The sequence below is a fragment of the Convolutriloba macropyga genome, chromosome 6 (genome assembly GCF_964194025.1).
Source record: "Convolutriloba macropyga chromosome 6, txConMacr16.3, whole genome shotgun sequence".
Lineage (NCBI taxonomy): Eukaryota > Metazoa > Xenacoelomorpha > Acoela > Convolutidae > Convolutriloba > Convolutriloba macropyga.
Window position 1 is genome coordinate 64,109,457 of NC_134473.1, and position 18,921 is coordinate 64,128,377.

At 35.3% G+C, this 18,921-nt stretch overlaps 1 protein-coding gene across 1 annotated transcript; it reads right to left on the reverse strand.

Moving 5' to 3' along the window:
- Window positions 1-6: 6 nt before the first annotated feature.
- Window positions 7-14,897, reverse strand: LOC142341860 (chitobiosyldiphosphodolichol beta-mannosyltransferase-like). Its single transcript, XM_075393127.1, has 3 exons — window positions 14,285-14,897; window positions 8,676-8,893; window positions 7-953 (listed from the first exon to the last, which is right to left on the reverse strand). The coding sequence occupies exons 1-3, from the start codon at window positions 14,648-14,650 to the stop codon at window positions 137-139; spliced, it is 1,401 nt and encodes a 466-aa protein (XP_075249242.1). The 5' UTR covers window positions 14,651-14,897; the 3' UTR covers window positions 7-136.
- Between the last annotated feature and the right edge of the window lie 4,024 nt (window positions 14,898-18,921).

Here is an 18,921-nt window from a genome sequence, read left to right on the forward strand (position 1 = left end):
GAGCTCTTTTAAGTTTGTTTGAACCAGTACTTCAATCTACTAAATAATCAAACCAACTAAACTCTACACAAATTATAATATTGACACAAAATAAAATACAACTTTATATCAGGCAGAGACAAATTTCAGTAAAATATCAGTTGGCAGTTTTAATAATAGGCCATGCCTTCTCATCCCATTCTTGGTCCCACCTGTGGTCGTTTATTTTGCGCAGATTACTTCTCATTCTGTTCAAAACGTTATTCGTATTGCCATACTCGGTAACGGCTATTCTCATCAAATGTTTCAAAAGTTGTTCAGCATTTTGAAACAGAAGTCCCGTTTGTTCATGTTCTACCAGCTCACTGATACAATTATACTTAACAGCGCATACTGGCAAGTTACAACCGTACATATCGACGACTTTCATCGGGAGATCTAGGCCACTTGACGACGTATGCAAACAGATTCCCAGATCAGCACATCCGATTAATTTGGGATAGTCTTCGGCTTCGAGCCATGGTGTTCGGATTGTGACGTAATTCTCCAGAGACAACTTCTTAATTTTTTCTAAGTAGAAGTTTTTCAACGGACCTTTCCCTGTAATAACACACACTAATTTAGGATACGATTTTTCGCTGTTACTGCTAGTTGACACCGTTTTGTCGTACTTCACCAAAGCTTCTAGAAGTATACTAAAATCCTCATCTTCTGTCCAACTAGTAGAGCTGACAACCAGCATCGCTCGCTTCGATGAGCCAGCATCGAAATCATCAACCACATCTTCTAAATACGGCTGCGATTTTAAGAAATCTGTTCTATCACTTCCTTTTAACTCCCGAAATCTTTGCGGTGCTTTGTCATATAGAACTGTAGACCTGATATCCCAATTTTCATGTAGATCTTTCTGCATCGCTTTCGATACGCAAAAGTTGAAGTCCGAAAACTGGGCACAGAACTTTTCGTATTTTTTGCTGAAAATAAAAATTGGATACCATCAGAACTTCGAAAACAAGGATTCGAAAGAAATGTGAACCAACATTTATTGAAAAGCAGGAAACGGAACCTCCCTATCCTCCCCCAACATTCATTTGAACGAAAACCAAAACCAATCCCCCCCCCCCCCCCCCCCCACTTTTATTTGAAACGAACCAAATTCCATAATTTAAAACATAAGCGATTAACGTCGGGCGAATTGCTCTCCGACGACTGGCAAGCGGTTGGATTTGTCAGTATCTAGCTGCGGCTCAAGGAGGCTAGCTAAGGAGGTGGGGTGTGTGTGAGCATGGGGTGCTCGTGACCGCGGGTGAGAGCGAGCGTACGGGTTACGGGTGGAATGAGTGGGGTGGGTTGAAGTGGCTGGGGTTAAGGGGAGGGGGTTAAGTGGGAGGTGAGTCAAACTCTAAGAACCACCCTTCACAATATGAATTTGTCTCTCAAACAGATATTTGGTGAAGCTCTCACTGAGAGATTAGTCCGCGGTAAGGCTCCAAGAGAGAGATAAATGACTTCTGTGCTTTACCAGTTCATCCAGTTACCGAGGAAGAAAAGACAAATGGTCAGACGAATAAAAAAACTGCTAGACAAAACCTGAATTAATTTCCAAAGAAAAGAATTAACTACTAAACTGACGGTTACCATTTTGGCAGCAATAACAAATTACGGCAGGCGAAAAACCCTATAACCCTATATGTGCAAAAAAGAACAAACCTAAAAAAAGAAAACTTTGTTTTCCATGACTTTTGTTTTAATAAACAAAGCTATCAACACTTCATTAAGGCATTGACTTTACGTGTCCTTAGAATGAGTACATAAACCAACAATATTTGCAAATTAATGACAGACAAAGCAGAAAAAAAAGAAGCAAAAACAAAAGAAATCAGAAGTTTTGAAAATCAGCGGCAATTGACCGAAATTAGGCCGCCAAGAAGGCAAACGAGATCTGTTAGTTTTGAGAAAAAATGCTTTACTCGTCCCTCATTAGCAACCAATAAAATCTGTCCTAAACAAAATGACAACACAAAACAACCAATTTAGTCAAAAACCGAAAAACTCCCTGATATTTTTTAGTTTTTGTTGCTTACTGTAAAAGTCACACAAAGCAACAGCTAGGAACTGTAACAATTAATTTCAATAACAAAATCCTCATTAGGAACCGATGAGACCTGTCATTAGGTTGATTAGGTGATAAGACAAAAACAAGCACAACAAATAATTGCAAACCTCAGAAGTTAACTAGTATTTTCTGAAAACGAACAGCGTATGTCACAGAAAGCATCAGTAAACAACTGAAACACTTAATTAGATTAAATTAAGCTTCTTTAGCGACCGATGAGACCTGTCATCAATGACACTAATGACACTAGATGGGACAAAGTGCAGCAAAAACTCACAGAACTAAAAAATTCGATACTTTTTCCTTAAAAAATTAGGTCAAAGTCATAGGGAGCAATAACTTTCAATTGAAACAATTAAATCTACTGACTTATTCACCATTTGCAATAAACGAGACCTAAACCTAATGAGAATCAACTACGAGACAACAAAAAGTGGAAACATAGCCGGCAGATTGCCGGAATAAAGCCGCCACTGACGCACATCGGGATTCAAATAGAAAAAGCGAACAGATAAGAACTGATCGAATTTTCTCCTCAGTTTCAAAGCAGATAATCTTTTTCGACATCCCGTTTCAGTTAGATTATAAACTATACTGAAAGCCATTAAGCTCAATAACAATATCGGCTAGCAATTGCTCTAATGAACTTTGATAACTTAAAGCACTATGACTTAATGAACGTGCGGTCTTTTGATTATCCCATTCTTTTCATTTTGCTCTTTTGACGTTGACTGCATTAACTACATTGCGTAATTCAATGTGTGAAAGAATCTAAAATCCAATCAGTTGATACAGCGACTGAGGTAAGTCAGAAGTCGAGCGTGAAAATCGTGCCTTATGTAAAACGACAAACGTGATAAAAAGGTTAAGCGAATCAAAAAGGATGCCTAAGTAATAGCCGTTGAGAGGCTGACGGAGGCCACCAACAGAAACACAAAAACCACTAGCTTTGGACTTAAACCATTGCGGTTAAATTCCAACAACCAACCAACGAGGCCAGTTACAAATCGCCACGGATAAAGGTCTTACAAAAAAAAACAGCTGGACAAATCCTGAATTAAAATGCAAAGAAAAAAATTAACTATTAAACTGACGGTTACCATTTTTACAACAGTATCAAATTACCACGGGCAAAAAACCCTCTGACACTATGTGCAAAAAATGAACAAACCTTGAAAAAATTTGTTTTCCATGACATTTTTGTTTTAATAAACAGAAATATCAACACGTAGGTGTTGACTCTACGCGTTCTTAGAAGGAGTATATAAAACATCAATGACAGACAAAGCAAAAAAGAAACAAAAACCAAAAGAAATTGGCAAAAATCATAAGTTTTGAAAAAGTGGCAATTGACCGAAATTACGCCGCACAGAAGGCAAATGAGAACTGTTAATTTTGAGAAAAATAATTCACTCGTCTTTCATTAACAACCAAAAAAATCTGTCATAAACAAAAAGATAACACAAGAAACACAACCAATTTTTGCAGAAACCCAGAAACTCCCCAGTGTGACCTGTCATTAAAGTAATTAATTGAAAAGACAAAAACAAGTACAAAAAATAATGGCAAAACTCAAAAATTAACGAATATATTCTGAAAACAAACAGAGCACAAGTCAAAGAAAGCAGCTGTAAATAACTGAAAGAATTAATAAGATCAAATAATATTTCTTTAGCCACCCATGAGGCCTGTCGTCAATGAGACTAAGAGATGTGACAAAATGCAAAAAAAAACTCGATAAATTTTACTTAAAAACAATTAGGTCAAAGTCAGAGAAAGCAAGTACTTTGAACCGAAACAATTAAATCCAATCATTAATTCACCATTTGCAAGTTAAAAGACCTAAACCTAATGAGAATAAACCACAAGACAACAAAAAGTGCAAAAATAGCCAACAGATTGCCGAAATACAGCCGCCATTCATGCACATCCGGATGGAGACAGGATAAACGAAGAAAAAAACAACCAACGTGATCAAAAAGGTAAAGCTAATTAAAAAAGGGCGCCTAAGTAATAGCCGTTGAGAGGCTGACGAAGGCTAATAACAAAAACACAAAACAAACCATTAGCTTTGGACAAACCATTAAAATTAAATTATGCCTCAATAACAACCAACGAGGCCAGTTAATAATCATAGCCAGCCAATTGCCAGAAAACAACCACCGCTGGCCCGTTTGACGCCCATCTCGATTAATATAAAAAAAGAAAAAGGAAATAGAATTTAAAAGGACTTTTCTAAGTGTTCGAAGCTGGTGTGCAGTTAGATACTAAAATTGCACTTATTTCCGCTTTCCAACCCAAAATCATCAAGCTTAATTTTAATGACAGCTAGCAACCAATATAATGAACAATGATAGCCTAATACACTATGACTTGATTACTGGGCATTATCGGTTTATCCCGTTTGTTTTAACATTGTTCTTTTCACCTTCATCTTATTAATTAAATTGTGTAAATCAATGACTGAAAGAATATAAAATCCATTCAGTTGAAACAGTGAGTGATGTTAAATCAAGCGAACATCGTGACTTAAATAAAACGAAAAATTTAATCAAAAGGTAAAGCGAAATAAAAAAGGCGAGCACCTTAATAATATCCATTGAGAGGCTGACGGTGGCAATTAAGATGCCAAGAGACAGGGCAAGAATTATACTTTTAAGAAGGGTTCAAAATTCAAATATTCGCTAATTCTATGACAAATGGTGTCGTCGATTAATGTCGGGCGAATTGCTCTCAGACGACTGGCAAGCAATTGGATACCTCAGTAAAGAGCTGCAGCTCAAAAAGGCTAGCAATAGGATACGTCAGTAACTATCTGCCGCTCAAGGAGGCTAGCTTTATTGATTAGAGGCGGGGTGGAGAAGCATGGCATGTTCATGGCGGCGGTTGGGAGTGAGCATACGGGTTACGGGTGGATTGAGTGGGGTGGGTTGAACAACGCCGGGGTTAAGGGGAGAGGGTTAAGTGGAGTCAAACTCTAAGAACCACCCTCCACAATATGAATTGTCTCGCAAACAGATATTTGGTGAAATTCTCACTGAGCAATTAGTCCGCGGTAAGGCTCCAAGGAAAATGAATGGCTTCTGGGCCTCAAGAGTTCATCCAGTTTCTCAGGACAAAAAGACATGGTCAGTCGAAAAAAACTGCTGGACAAAAACTGAATTAAAATCCAAAGAAATGAATTAACTATTAAACTGATGGTTACCATTTTAGAAGCAATATCAAATTACGGCAGGCGAAACACCCTATGACGCTATATGTGCAAAAAAGAACAAACCTAAAAAAAGAAATTTGTTTTGCATTACTTTTGTTTTAATAAACAAAACTATTAACACTTCATTAAGGCACTGACTCTACGCATCCTTAGAATGAGTTCATAAACCATCAACACTGGCAAATGACATAAAAAGCAAAAAAAGAGCAAAAACAAAAAAAGATCGGCAAAATCCAGAAGTTTTGAAAAAGTGGCAATTGACAAAAATTGTGCCGCACAGAAGGCAAAATAGAATTGTTAATTTTGAGAAAAATGATTCACTCCTCCCTCATAAGCAACCAATAAAATCTGTCCTAAACAAAATGATTACACAAAGAACAACCAATTTATGCAAAAACCCGAAAAATCCCCGGTGAGACCTGTCATTAAGGTGATTAATTGAGAAGACAAAAACAAGTACAGCAAATAATTGCAAAACTTAAAAATTAGCGAATATTTTTTAAAGTTTCATTTGCTTAGTGTAAAAGTCAGAAAAAACTTTGAACTGAAAAAATTAAATCTATTCACTTATTCACCATTTTCAAATTACAAGACCTATACCTAATGACATTAAACTATATGACAAAAAAAGTGCACAGAGTCGTCAGATTGCCGGAAAAGAGACGCCATTGACGCACATCGGGATTGAAAAAGAGAAAAACGAAGAAATAAAAATTTACAGACTTCTTTCCTCACTTTCAAAGAAAGTGTTCTTATTCGGCGTCCAGTTTAAAACTATACTGAAAGCTGTTAAGCTTAATCACAATGTCAGCTAGCAATAGCTCTAAAGAACTTTGATAACCTAATGGACTATGACTATGTTTTATCGTTTTATCACGATTCATTTGGTTTTGCTCTTTTGACGTTGACTGCATTAACTACATTGCGTAATTCAATGTGTGAAAGAATCTAAAATCCAATCAGTTGATACAGCGACTGAGGTAAGTCAGAAGTCAAGCGTGAAAATCGTGACTTATGTAAAACGACAAGCGTGATCAAAATGTAAAGCTAATTGAAATAAGGGCGCCTAGGTAATAGCCGTTGACAAGCTGACGGAGGTTTATTAAGAAAACACAACAAACCACTAGCTTTTAGAATCAAACAATTGAGGTTAAATTATGCCTCATTAACATCCAACGAGGCCATTTAAGCATAGCCAGCAAATCGCCAGAAAACAGCCACCGCTGGCCCGATTGACGCTCATCTTGATTGAAACATAAAAAGAAAAAGAAAAGATTAAATTGAAAGGATTTTTTAAGTGTTGTAAATTGGTGTGCAGTTTCTGTTAGATTCTAAAATTATACTTATTTCAGCTTCCTAACCAAAAATTATCAAGCTTAAAACTGATGTCAGCTAGCAACCGCTCTAAGGAATAATGATAACCTATTGCACTATGACTTGATGACCAGGCTTTAGCGGTTTATCCTGTTTCTGTTCACATTGTTCTTTTGACCTATTTCAATTGTGCAAATCAATGACTGAAAGAATGCAAAATCCATTCAGTTGAAACAGTGAGTGAGGTTAAGTCAAGCGAACATCGTGACTTATTTAAAACGAAAAATTAATCAAAAAAAGCGAAATAAAAAAGGCGAGCATCTTTATAATATCCATTGAGAGGCTGACGGTGGAAATTAGGATACAAAGTGACCGGACAAGAATAATATTTTTAAGAAGGGGTCAAAATTCAAATATGCACTAATTTTATAACAAAGTGTTAATTCATTCAAATGATTAGCTGCGCGTTGGTGATTACAAGCAATTGCATATCGGCGCAAATAGAAAACTTAATAGCACTCAAGAGAATTAACATTGAAAAACAGAAGTCAAGTTGACGCACGTGAAAATAAACCCTCTCAAACAAAATTTTTCGAACACAAATTTCTCACTTCACTTCAAAAGTAGTTTTAAAAAAATCACAGCTCAAATCGACTCGCATTTTCGCTCCACTTACAAGTTCAGCATGACGAAAATTATTACACTAATTTGACTTCACATTGACGTGAAAAAGCCAAAAAATAGTGTGAACAGATTTTGAAAAAAAACAGCGCGCCAATACAGTCCAAATACCTTGGATTGCAAAAAAAACAATTAGATAAAAAGTTGGTTGCATAAAAAATTGCTTCAAAAGACCAGCATGGCTAATACAATTGCCACATAACTCGTTTGAGGGCAATAAATAAGGACAAGAACGCACGACATAAGTCAAAGAGGGAATATACTGACCCCAAAGTGTAAGTGTAAGTACTATTAAATATTACTACTGTTAAATATTGTACCGGGTGATTTATTTTCTAGATCTGGTGAAAAGGGAATCCATTATAAGTTCTATTAACTGGGACCAGATAATAACTTTCTAACGATAACACCCGCTGCCTTTATCATCTTTTTGCTAGAGATAAATATAACCGACTAATATCGAACGAATCGCTCTCAAACCAATGGAGGTGTCTCGATTCTACAGCACCAGGCTTTAGTCGGTGCAGCGGTGAGTGTGTATAAGGTCATTTAGGAGTTTCAGATGATGTTATTAGCGCTTGTTTACGTCATAGTAAAGATTTGAAGTAAAAAAAGGAAACCAATTTTGTCGCGTTTTCACTAGACTTTCAGTACTAAATTGAGGCTCTATTGAGTTCAGCTAGTTAAAACTGTGATCAAGAGAGTAACTTAGAGAAAGCAGAACTCAAAAAGTCAAGGACGTAAAAGTCCATCGAAACGTCAAAAACTTCAAACTTCGATCCAAGGCAATTCAAGAACATATAATACGGACTGTCAAAAGTAAGTTAGCAACCTCTAATTTAATTAATTGTAAACTCAATTTTCGGCCCACATTGTCCATCTTATGATAAATTTTCGGGTAAAATTTTTAGACTATCGATCGCATAGAGTAGTGGTTTTACCTAACTATGAAGATGAGATAATACGATATGTCCCTTGACAGATACCTCAATGTTGAGTTATTGAACTCCAGTCAAGTTTCACGGAAACAAAATGTCACGAAATCAAACTTCATTCATTTTTTTCTCAAATGTTTAACGCAAAACTAATCAGTTGCATAACCGTGAATACATCACGTTTTGCTACAAATTTTGCTGCTTTGTCTGTGAAACTTGCAGGAAGTTCAAAAACTTTAAAATGGGGTAGCTGGTAAGTTATCATGGCGTATTAATCCCATTTCTATAATATTGAGGGGGTCGATTGTGTAAAAAAAAATGTGATAAAAAATTGATCATATATTGGAGTAATATCAGGTCGAAATTGAGTTTTTATTTTCATAAAACTAGAGGGCAATAACTTCCTTTTGACGTGGTATAATTGTATAGAAAATACCTGATTTCATAGAGGGCGTTCGCTGTAGAGCCCAAAGCAATACCCAAGAGCGTATATCCATAGTTATGCCAATCGAATATCAAAACATAGCCATAGATGTAGCGGAAAATTGCACATATTGCCATTGTTGGAATGCTGGGAGGGTTCTGCAGTATCACTACAGAAGGTTTGTCGCATTTTAGAAACCCAAGCGCTAGATAAAACATCTGTTGGAGCGCCTTAAACACAAGCAAAGACGTCAAGAAAATTCAAAGCCGATGATGCCATAACCACAGTCGACAACGTGAAAAAAAATCTATTGACATTACATAAAGTGATAATCAATTGATTGCAAAAATTGATTGTTGGATAAAAATATAATTACATTAAAGGTTTGAAAAAGACCAGTTAAATGGTACTGCTAATTGCTTTCATCCAAAATCTGGTGTTCGATCTACAGGAAAAATTTTAATTAGGTCAAACTTATTTAGTATAAAATACCCCAAAGCATCTATATAGGAATTTCGGTGTGGTACAAACTCTACATCTACATTCAAGTATCAATGAGCAAATAATGCTAGTCAAAACTCAGCAAATCACCACATGAATTGAAATATTTTTTTAAAACTCGCTTCGGTAGATGGCGAGACGATTATGCCATGCTAAGCAGCGTCATTCTACAGAAGCAGTCATTTCGTAAGAAATTTTTTGGTATAAATTTATCTCTAGATGTTTCATTCTACTTTAACCTATAACAACAAACATAAATGACAAATTACAATCTTTGTTATTATGTTAAATCAATACCTAGATGTAGAAACTAATTTATCTGTACCCATTTTACCTTCTGTATATATTTATTTGTTTTTCTTACTTTATTTACAAGTAGTAGATAAAACAGGGATACCGAGCAGCCCTGGGTCTCGGCCCATTCCCGCGATGCTGACGCATACGCTAGGAGTGGTCCAAACAGCAGGCCTAATCCGTACCTCTGTTTTATCCACTGCTATAGTATTGGATATATCCACTACTACAATAATACACATTACTCTATTTCCCTTCATCTGCGAAGCAGTTGGGGAACCAAGACCGAAGGTCCTTTCACTGATATATTTTTCAATACTATCATTTCTTGTCTCATATAGTGCAATCCACAAATATCGAGTTAAACTGGCGAAACTAGACGGATAGTTTGGGTTCTATCCCACTGTATTCAGCGGACTTATCCCAGATATATAGCGTAACTAATGAGACCGTGTAAAAAGCACGTAAAACCAAGTTGTAAAAAAATGAAAATACCAGCTTAACTCTAGTAAAGTTATTTTGTTTATTTCGTTTTAAAGTAAAATAAGAGCAATAAGCACGTATAAGCACGCCAATAAGCAGGTTTAGGTAGAGAGACCATGCTTATTCGTCATGCTTATTCGTGCCGATGTTTATTTTTAAATTATCTATATCTTTTAATAAATTTTATTTTCTATTAGTTTATTTACATCTATACCATTAGAATCAAGTTTAGAACATAAAATATAGTATTTACACGAGCATTTATCATGGACTTGTGCGTATTATAGACTTGTTTCTGATGATTATCAGAAACTAAAGTATTGCGAATTCATCTAGGTATATCTATAACAGGAGGTTGTGACTTTATATGGGCTCTTACTTAATCCACTAAATCTCACACGAGAGTGCCAAGCAGGTTCTGATTGATATTATTATTACTCTTATCGTTATTGATATTGACTTTATTGTTATCATCTGCGAACGAGCTCGGCTTGTGGTAAACACAGCAGGTTCCCTAATTGATACTGATTTTATCATTATGAATACAACAACCATTTTTTAACACAAACACCGCTGAGTAGATATCAACCACATCCGCAACTATCTATTTTATCTTTATGATTTATATTATAATGACTAAAGAAATTAAAATAACCCCCACATTTGTAATGGCACTCTTAATATTTGTAATTACTTATATCGCGCTAAAATTTGAATTAGTTTAAGAACATGATTTTTAGAGTTCATACAATCATTTAAATATCTTTTGCCTGCCACATTAAAAACAGTAGCATATATCTTTTATCTATAAGTTGCTCCCCTTCTGTAGCGCTATTATCCATACAACCAAGAAGATTAGCAATTATTCACTATTATCTTATTCTTCCTTTATAGTATCCTTTCCTTTTTATTTAAAGCTTTTGCCTTTTTATTTATATATTCATCTATAGTTTGCTTATATAGGTTTCACTTAGATGTTCACTTTGGTTTTTGTTATAATTAGTTTTAGTATTATAACTACTTTTGAAACTACTGATACAACTAGTTATCTGTCAAGCGGATTCGCTGATCAGCTTTGTTGCCACTCTGTGGATCGGCTGTACCGCCATTCCATGGATCTGCGAAGCGAAAACTATCATCATTATTATGACGCTTTACTCATGTTTCACCATAGTTATTACCACAACTATCATCATCATCTGCTGTGCTTCCCAGGTCACTAACAAAATCTGTTCCTCCTTAATATTCGCCAAAATAGCCATAAGATCTGCCATTAATAATTGAATTTGCTCTATTTGATATAGTACTCGCACCATTAGCAACAAGACCAGCTGTTTTAAAGGTAATTTGTGGAACTATAAAAATATACGCCATAATCCCTGTACCAACAACTCAAACAACAGTCGACAACCATTTTATTCATTGGGCTTCAAATAATACTTACTGTTATATACCGTTATATAAATAGTATCAGTACCTTCCCTTGCCATATCTATTTGAGCTGGTTTATGACCCATTACTATCATTTGAATATTATAATGTCTACCGTCTGTGAAATAATCAGGTATATTTCTCTCTTTTAATTTATTCCCTCAATCATCAAGAACAATACACAATTCTCGAATTCAGACGTATTTTTTGTAGTGATCTTGTTTATGTCTCACATATTAATTATTTCATCAACTTGTCCGGTTTCTGAATCTATCCAATCACTTTCATTTTGACATGATATGATTATGGTTTTACTCTTGTCTTCATATTCATATAATCTTAATTATTGTCAAATAAAATAGGTCTTGCCAGTACCTGAACTGCCATAAATAGTGGAAAGTGGCGAATTTTCAGAATCAAACTACTAAACTTTTAACTTCATATCCAGCAATCTTTCATCAAGATTTGTATAAAGCAAACTCCAATTATAATAATTATAACACTTCCTTTTTCCGTTTTTATAATTGAAAGAATATTCATTTTTGAAATGATTATCCTAACCTTAAGAGTTTAATAATAAATATAACATTGAGAATGAAGCCATGAGTAAATTTGAAATGGATGATATAGGTAGAGATATTAGTCTCATTCCAATTGAAATAGCAATGCCTTATCGAGCACCAAAAACAATCAGTGCAGCGGGTTCCCGGATCAGGGATACACAGTATAATCTCATTAATTTACAACCAACTGATGGCACTCCTTGGGTTTTAGTTATAAAGAGAGACACCTAGAACCTATTACTTTGATAGTTTTTGAGTAGAACCACCACCATTATTTCTACAGCATTATATTAATCTAGGCTCTGATGTAAGAATACAAGTCTTATTGTGGCGCATAATGTTTATATATGACATCTGACTAATCATGTATTTAGGATTACGAGCGCACTTAAAATTCAATGGCAGATTATTGGTTGGTTTATAGCAGATTATTTGTTGGTTTATCTTAAGACTGATGTTCTGTTAGAAACAGATATAATTGAAAAAAATTAGATATCAGTGTATAGAATATTAAAAAAAATTCTTGTTATACAACAAACACCTGGTTTAACTTGGTTATGCGTATTAAAAAACACTGGTGTTAGACTTAAATATTATAAAGAAGAAACCTTCAATATTTATGATACAAAACAGTGTGGTATTAGGTGGTTAAGCTTCTGTGTTGGGTGATGGTTATGTCGAATATAACCATAAACAAGTAAACCCTCATTATACCGGTAAATAGAGTTATTTAAAGCATTCAGATTTTAAATCACTTTATTCGTTTGCTATGGTGCAAGTTTCACCTACTGGTGAGATTGTGTTTGTAGTAGTAATGAACATACACCCCCAACTAGTACTAAATGATATATTTATAATATTGATGTAGACTATAGAGATGAGTTAAAACGACACACAAAGAAATATCCATTCTTTACTGAAAAGAGAAAAGCAGAAAAAGATCAATTTACAGATTACCGAAATAAGTGGAAGAAGAACAATTATAAACCAAATGAGAAGTTAATGTTAAAACTAACAGATAAAATTAATTATGTTATGATGGTGAAGTGTTAGATTGGTATTTAATTCATGGGATCAAATTAGAAAACATAACAATTAAAAAGTTTGAGTATAGCAAGAGTGAAAGTTTAAGACCCTATATAGAATTTAATAATTAGAAGAGAACAGCAGCTAACGCTAGGGGTGATAAATTTAATGACGTATTCTTTAAGTTAATGAAAATTGCATTCTACGGAAAGACGATAGAGAATGTTTACAATAGACAGCATATTAAACTTTTAAATTATTTTGGAAGATATGTTAAATTAGTACCGAGAATATTAATTTTAAATAGGCTGTTGAATTTGATGAGGACTAAAGTGAGAGGTAAAGTAAAGTTAGATAAGTTAATGAGACAAGAAATGATAGTTTTAAAAAACATATGGAGGGAAATAGAGTAATGTGTACAAGGCAGCTATCTCGCGACCCTGTGGAGCGGCAGCTGCCTTATACACATTACTCTCATCACAATACAAATAGTTTGAATTTAAAAGGAGCGCAGTAATACACGGTTGGAAAGATGGCAGCGGGCATTAAACGCCATAACTGATACAAGCAAATAGCCCGAGTATGTCAAGTATGACAATTCAATTCTACACAGTGATCAGTAAGATTGCAAATTTCTTATTTTTAAGTATCAAAGTTAACTGAATTTTTCAACATTTTATCTTCATGAGCCCTATCAAAATCGCAAAATTGGAGTTAAATAATTTTGGGAATCCCTTGGCAAATCGGGCTCAGAGATTAAATTGCCCTAGACTATAAATTCTATTCTAACAAATACTTAGACTAGAAAAGCTGATTTCCCTGGCTCTACCAGTTTGTTTATCCCAATTCTCATGACAAAAAGTCATGACATTTGTTTATCAGGCAAAAATCGATATTAAAAATTGCATCAAAAGGTGTCAACAGGACTACAAGGGCTTCATTTGAGAGCAATTAAAGAGTCAAGAGGAGATCCATCCAATTTGACAAATCCACCATCTAATTATCTCTAGCTGTGATAAAGGTGACAAATTTTGCAGTTTAAATTTTCAGATACCAGTTTGGAACGTTTTCGCGTAAAAAAGGCAAAATTATGAAACACTTTATGATACGTAAGAGCAATTGGAACTTAAACTGTTTCAAATTTTTATATGATGGTTTTCCTCGGATAGTGTTGTATCCGGAAATTAATACGTCTAACGGTAATAACAATAGCGACAACATTACCCTATCGAATATAACTGGAATAAATTATTGTACATTTTGTCAATTAAATCTTTCTGCCTGTGCAGTTAATAACTCAGTACAAAATAAAGAAAAAACTACCTTATATACATATGACAAACGAGACGAGCTTCTGGAAAGCGGAGTCGTTAACCCAATAACTTTGAGCGTCTTAAAGTGCAAGATCTCCGGTATAAGTGGACTATCGACATATCCCATCAAGTTCACTTGGTACCCTCTGTTAAGGAGAGATAACGTATGATATAGCATCCTTGGACTTCTCCCGAGGTCACCTTGAACGATTACTAAAGCACATCGCTGACCGCATGAAAATCGTCGATATATAACAACAAGGGCCAGCAAAATGATCAAAGTTGAGACAAAATCAACCATCTGAAAAATCTGCTTAAATGCTTTAAATATTATTTTCCTCTTGCAGCTATAACATTTCATAAAAGCCAAAGACATCCTAACACAAGCTTAATAATCAGTGCTTTGCATAAGTTAGGTTACTCAGACATGTCAGTTTTTGTTGGAATCGCCTTTTTCCACATCAACATAAAAGGCTTTGAACATTTGTTTTTCCTTTTGCAGGAATGGATGAAAAGCAGTTCCAGTGGAAGTGGTCATGTTTTTCCTCTACACATTGAAATTATATTAAAAACTGATAGAAGCAATGGCGGTGGTGGTAAAAAGTTGGGTCTTTCCCATTATAGCCCCCCCCCCAGCTTAGTGGTCAGATAACCTATAGCCCCCCATCATGGTACCATAACGGGGGGCTTTATTTTCATGGGGGGAAGACCCAAACTTTAGGATATGTTAGACACAACTGAGTAAAGTTCATGAATCAGTTAAAATTTAATCTAGTAGTAGTAGTAGTAGTAAAAGACTTAAATTCCAACAAGAGGAATACATAGTAAAAGAAAGACATGACAGTACAAATTAACAAAGCACAGTAGCAAATTAATATCTGCAGTCCACACAGCGACATTTAAGAAAATATGTACATGGCCGAAAGTAATTAAACGAAAGTGTTTTGGCTATGAGAAAATTATCTAAATTCTTACAAAAAATATTGAAAGATGACCTAAAGTCAATGACGTTGATAGAAATTAAGTAATTGGCGGAGTGGATAGTTCGACTAAGAAAACAGTTGTCAGTTTTGAATTTTTTGTTCAACGGTTGTTCAAAAAAGGTTTTGACTGATCCTCGGGAGCTGAGTGTCGTACTATTGACATGCAGCTTTAAGTCACTCCCATTGTTCCATGCCAAGTTTTCCATAGTAGAATAAGGTCAGCTCGCGCAATTTGATAGCAAATTGGATACAAATTTAGTTTTGAAAGTGTCTCGTTGTAATCCTCAGACCTAATAACCCAGCGCAACACTTTGCGCTGAAACTTTTCTAACACTTTCAAAATACCAGTTGTAATACACCAAGCTTGGGAGCAGTAAAGTAGCACAGATAGAATCATCGTTTGGTACAACGTTCTCTTGCGGAGAATAGAAACTTGAAACGGTATGCTTCTTTTCAAAAAATTGAAAATGTTATTACATTTCGCAAGTTTCGTCTTAACATGTGTTGTCCAACAGAGATCTTCAGTAACTAGCATTCCCAAATCCATAATCTCTCTAGTGAAAAGAATTTCCGCTTCTCCTTTCCGCCTCTAGTTTTCTGCAGCTGTTGCGAGAAACACTTGAATTCAATTTGAAGTAAAAAAACAATGCGTTATTGAAATCGAAAGTGTAATAAGTATAAAAGCAGAAAAACTGAACTAATAATAATAAAAAACAGTGGATGAAGTTAGTGATTATACATTATATAAAGCGGAACTCCTTCCAAGTGCAACCGTAAAAAGGAGGACAATCATTTATGTGATAATTGGCACTGGAGAGACTAACACATTGCACGAATGCTTTATTGTTACCTTTGATTTAGTTAAAAATACAGAGTTAAGGTTTTTGCTGAATTTCATGGAAGTTTAGTGGAGAATTGAGTTTCCTAGAGAAGCCGAGGATCTGTGGTCTTGGATTATGACATGATTAGTTCTATCATTTGTGACAACAGGCACTGGGGACACTAACACATTGCTCCCACGCTCTCTTGTTAGCTCTGATGTAGTCAAAAAAATAGTAAAAAATTTCTGCTGAATGCGTTGTGAAGTGTTCACATTTAGAATTCGCCAGGTTAATTAATCCCTCGTGTCATACAAACTGATCAAGTAATCCGGTAAATTTGCGAACAGAGTTGGCTTGCTGAGATAATTTCCGTAGAGGGTGACTCGGACAACAATATTGTAGAGCAATTTTGTACGATGGAAGAACTTTTGGTCCGTTTTGGATTTGCTGTCGGATTTTACCTTCAGTGTCTCTAGGTATTTGTACAATGTCATAGTCAATTCTGTTCAGGGAAATAAGATGGAGATTGTGCAATTGCTCGTAAAAGATTGTTGTACGAGTCGATCTTTGCAACCAAAATTTCCGTTAAGTGTGCATTGGTTGGAATTTCCTGTAATTTTTCAAACTTCACAAGGATTTATTTGCTATGCTACCGGGCTTGAGAACAGAAAAGTTTCGGCAACACGTAGCTAATATATGAGTTTAGCCTGCAGATTCGACAGCTGTTTGTTGAACGGTTTCGTTTCAGTTGGGAAAATGCACTTAATCCTTTCATCAATCAGGTGGCATAGTTATCACTTCAAAAGATATCTGGCGTAATAAAACCTAGGTCCTGCTGTATTTTTGTCAGTTATGTTTTCAGGTTGTTTATCGGCCTTCATTTCGCCTTTTATATAAAGGAGTTTGACTTTGGTGATGATTATTTGCATTAATTTTTCGTAGAACCAATCTAGTGACTCTTGACTCTGAATCTGAAAACTTGAAAAGGGAAGCTAGCACAGATCGTGAGAAAGCAAACCTTTTTAATAATTACTTTGCTACGGTAGTGACTGATGACGGTTATGAATTCTTCGAACCAAGCGAACAGCGTAATTTTGGGGGAAATGACATCTAAATTACGGAAGATTTAATCAAAACAGAGCTTAAGTCACTTAACATCTCGAAGAGCAGAGGTCAAGATTCGATACCACCAATATTGTTTAAAAGATGCCTGGAATCAATAGCAACGTCCCATAAAAACTTGTTCTGTAATATCAAGCCATTGCGCAAACTTCCATCTGCTTGGAAGACTGGTATTGTCAGTCCGATATACAAAGATGGTGACAAAAGAGAAGTTTCGAACTAAACGCCAGTTACTCTACCAATGTTCATGCAACTAAATGACATTCTACTTTTATCGAAATTGACAGAAGACGATAGCTTTTTACCAATGCTGAAACAAAATTCAGAAAAAGGGAGAACGAATGAATTATTCAAGCTCCCGAAAACCAGAACTGAAAAGGCTAGAAATGATTTCTTTTTCCGTACATGCAGACTAGCAAATCGAATAGAAGAATACATTGAATTAAATACGAAAAAAAGGCCTTAAAAATTGAGTTTTAAATTTCATGTGGAAGTTTGTAAACGAGCGATTCGACGAAAATAACATCTGTAGCTGGCATCTATGCTGTGACTGTCAGATCTGCAGAAATAATAGGACAATTTTCTAAGACGACGACTGGGACGAAAATCCCCTCAGTGAAAACTGTAAATCCCCAACAACAACAACAACAACAACAACAACAACTCTATTAAACATTGTCGCAAAATCATTTGAAAAATTTAACTTTGCACCACTTTACACTGCGTTTGCTCTCGTATAAGCAATTTCCAATTTGGTTATAGGCCAAGACGTTCTGTTGTACTACAATTACTATACAGTTTATCTCATTTTTAGTCACACTTGACCTCGAGAGACTGTTAATTTATTTATTTTATTTGATTTCTCCAAAGCGTTTGACAAAATAAAACATATCAAATTCCCTTCTCCAAAGTTACTTCAAATTCCCTTCTCCAAGTCTTTATTCGAACTGATACGAGACTACTTATTAGGAAGAACACAGAAAGTGCGAATAGGTGACCAGTTATCAAATGAGCGAACGGTAACATCTGGAGTACCAAAGCGACCGGTATTGGGACCACTATTCTTCCTGATATACATAAACGATCTCCCCAATGCTGTTTTCTGATCGTTAGCTTTACTATTTGCTGATGATTAAAAACTGCTTTACAATGGGAGACCTGGACAAGAATCCTTAGAAAAACTTCAAACCGACTTACCAGCCCTTCAAAACTGAAGTGCGCAAGACCATCTACTATTCAATTTTAAAAAATGTTCCATTAGCGAATTTCAGTACAGTAGAAATAAGAACACCCTGGAATATTTTTGTTTTATTATGGATGGAAGAAATTTAAACCACAAAAGCCTTGTTCGTGATATTGGACTGTTCATGCATGAATCACTAAACTGGAACGATTATGTGGAAGTAAGAGTTGGAAAGGCCAGAAAATCGTTCTTTCGGTTGAGAAGAAGTACGTCCCCGATCATTTGCACCAAGGATAAAGCCGAACTACACCGATCAATAATATCAATGTCAATGCTATCTGCATCCGAAAGCTGGGAACTAAGAGAAACGAATTTCGAAATCATTGCAAAATTCAATAAAAAGGTTCTGAATTTGATTTAGGGAAATTTAGACTACAAGGATGCTTTGGTCGAATAAAACTTATTACCACCACTCTACATTAAAGTGCTTAAAGATCTACTACTTTTCAGTAAAATCTTGGTAGGAAGGTACAATGTC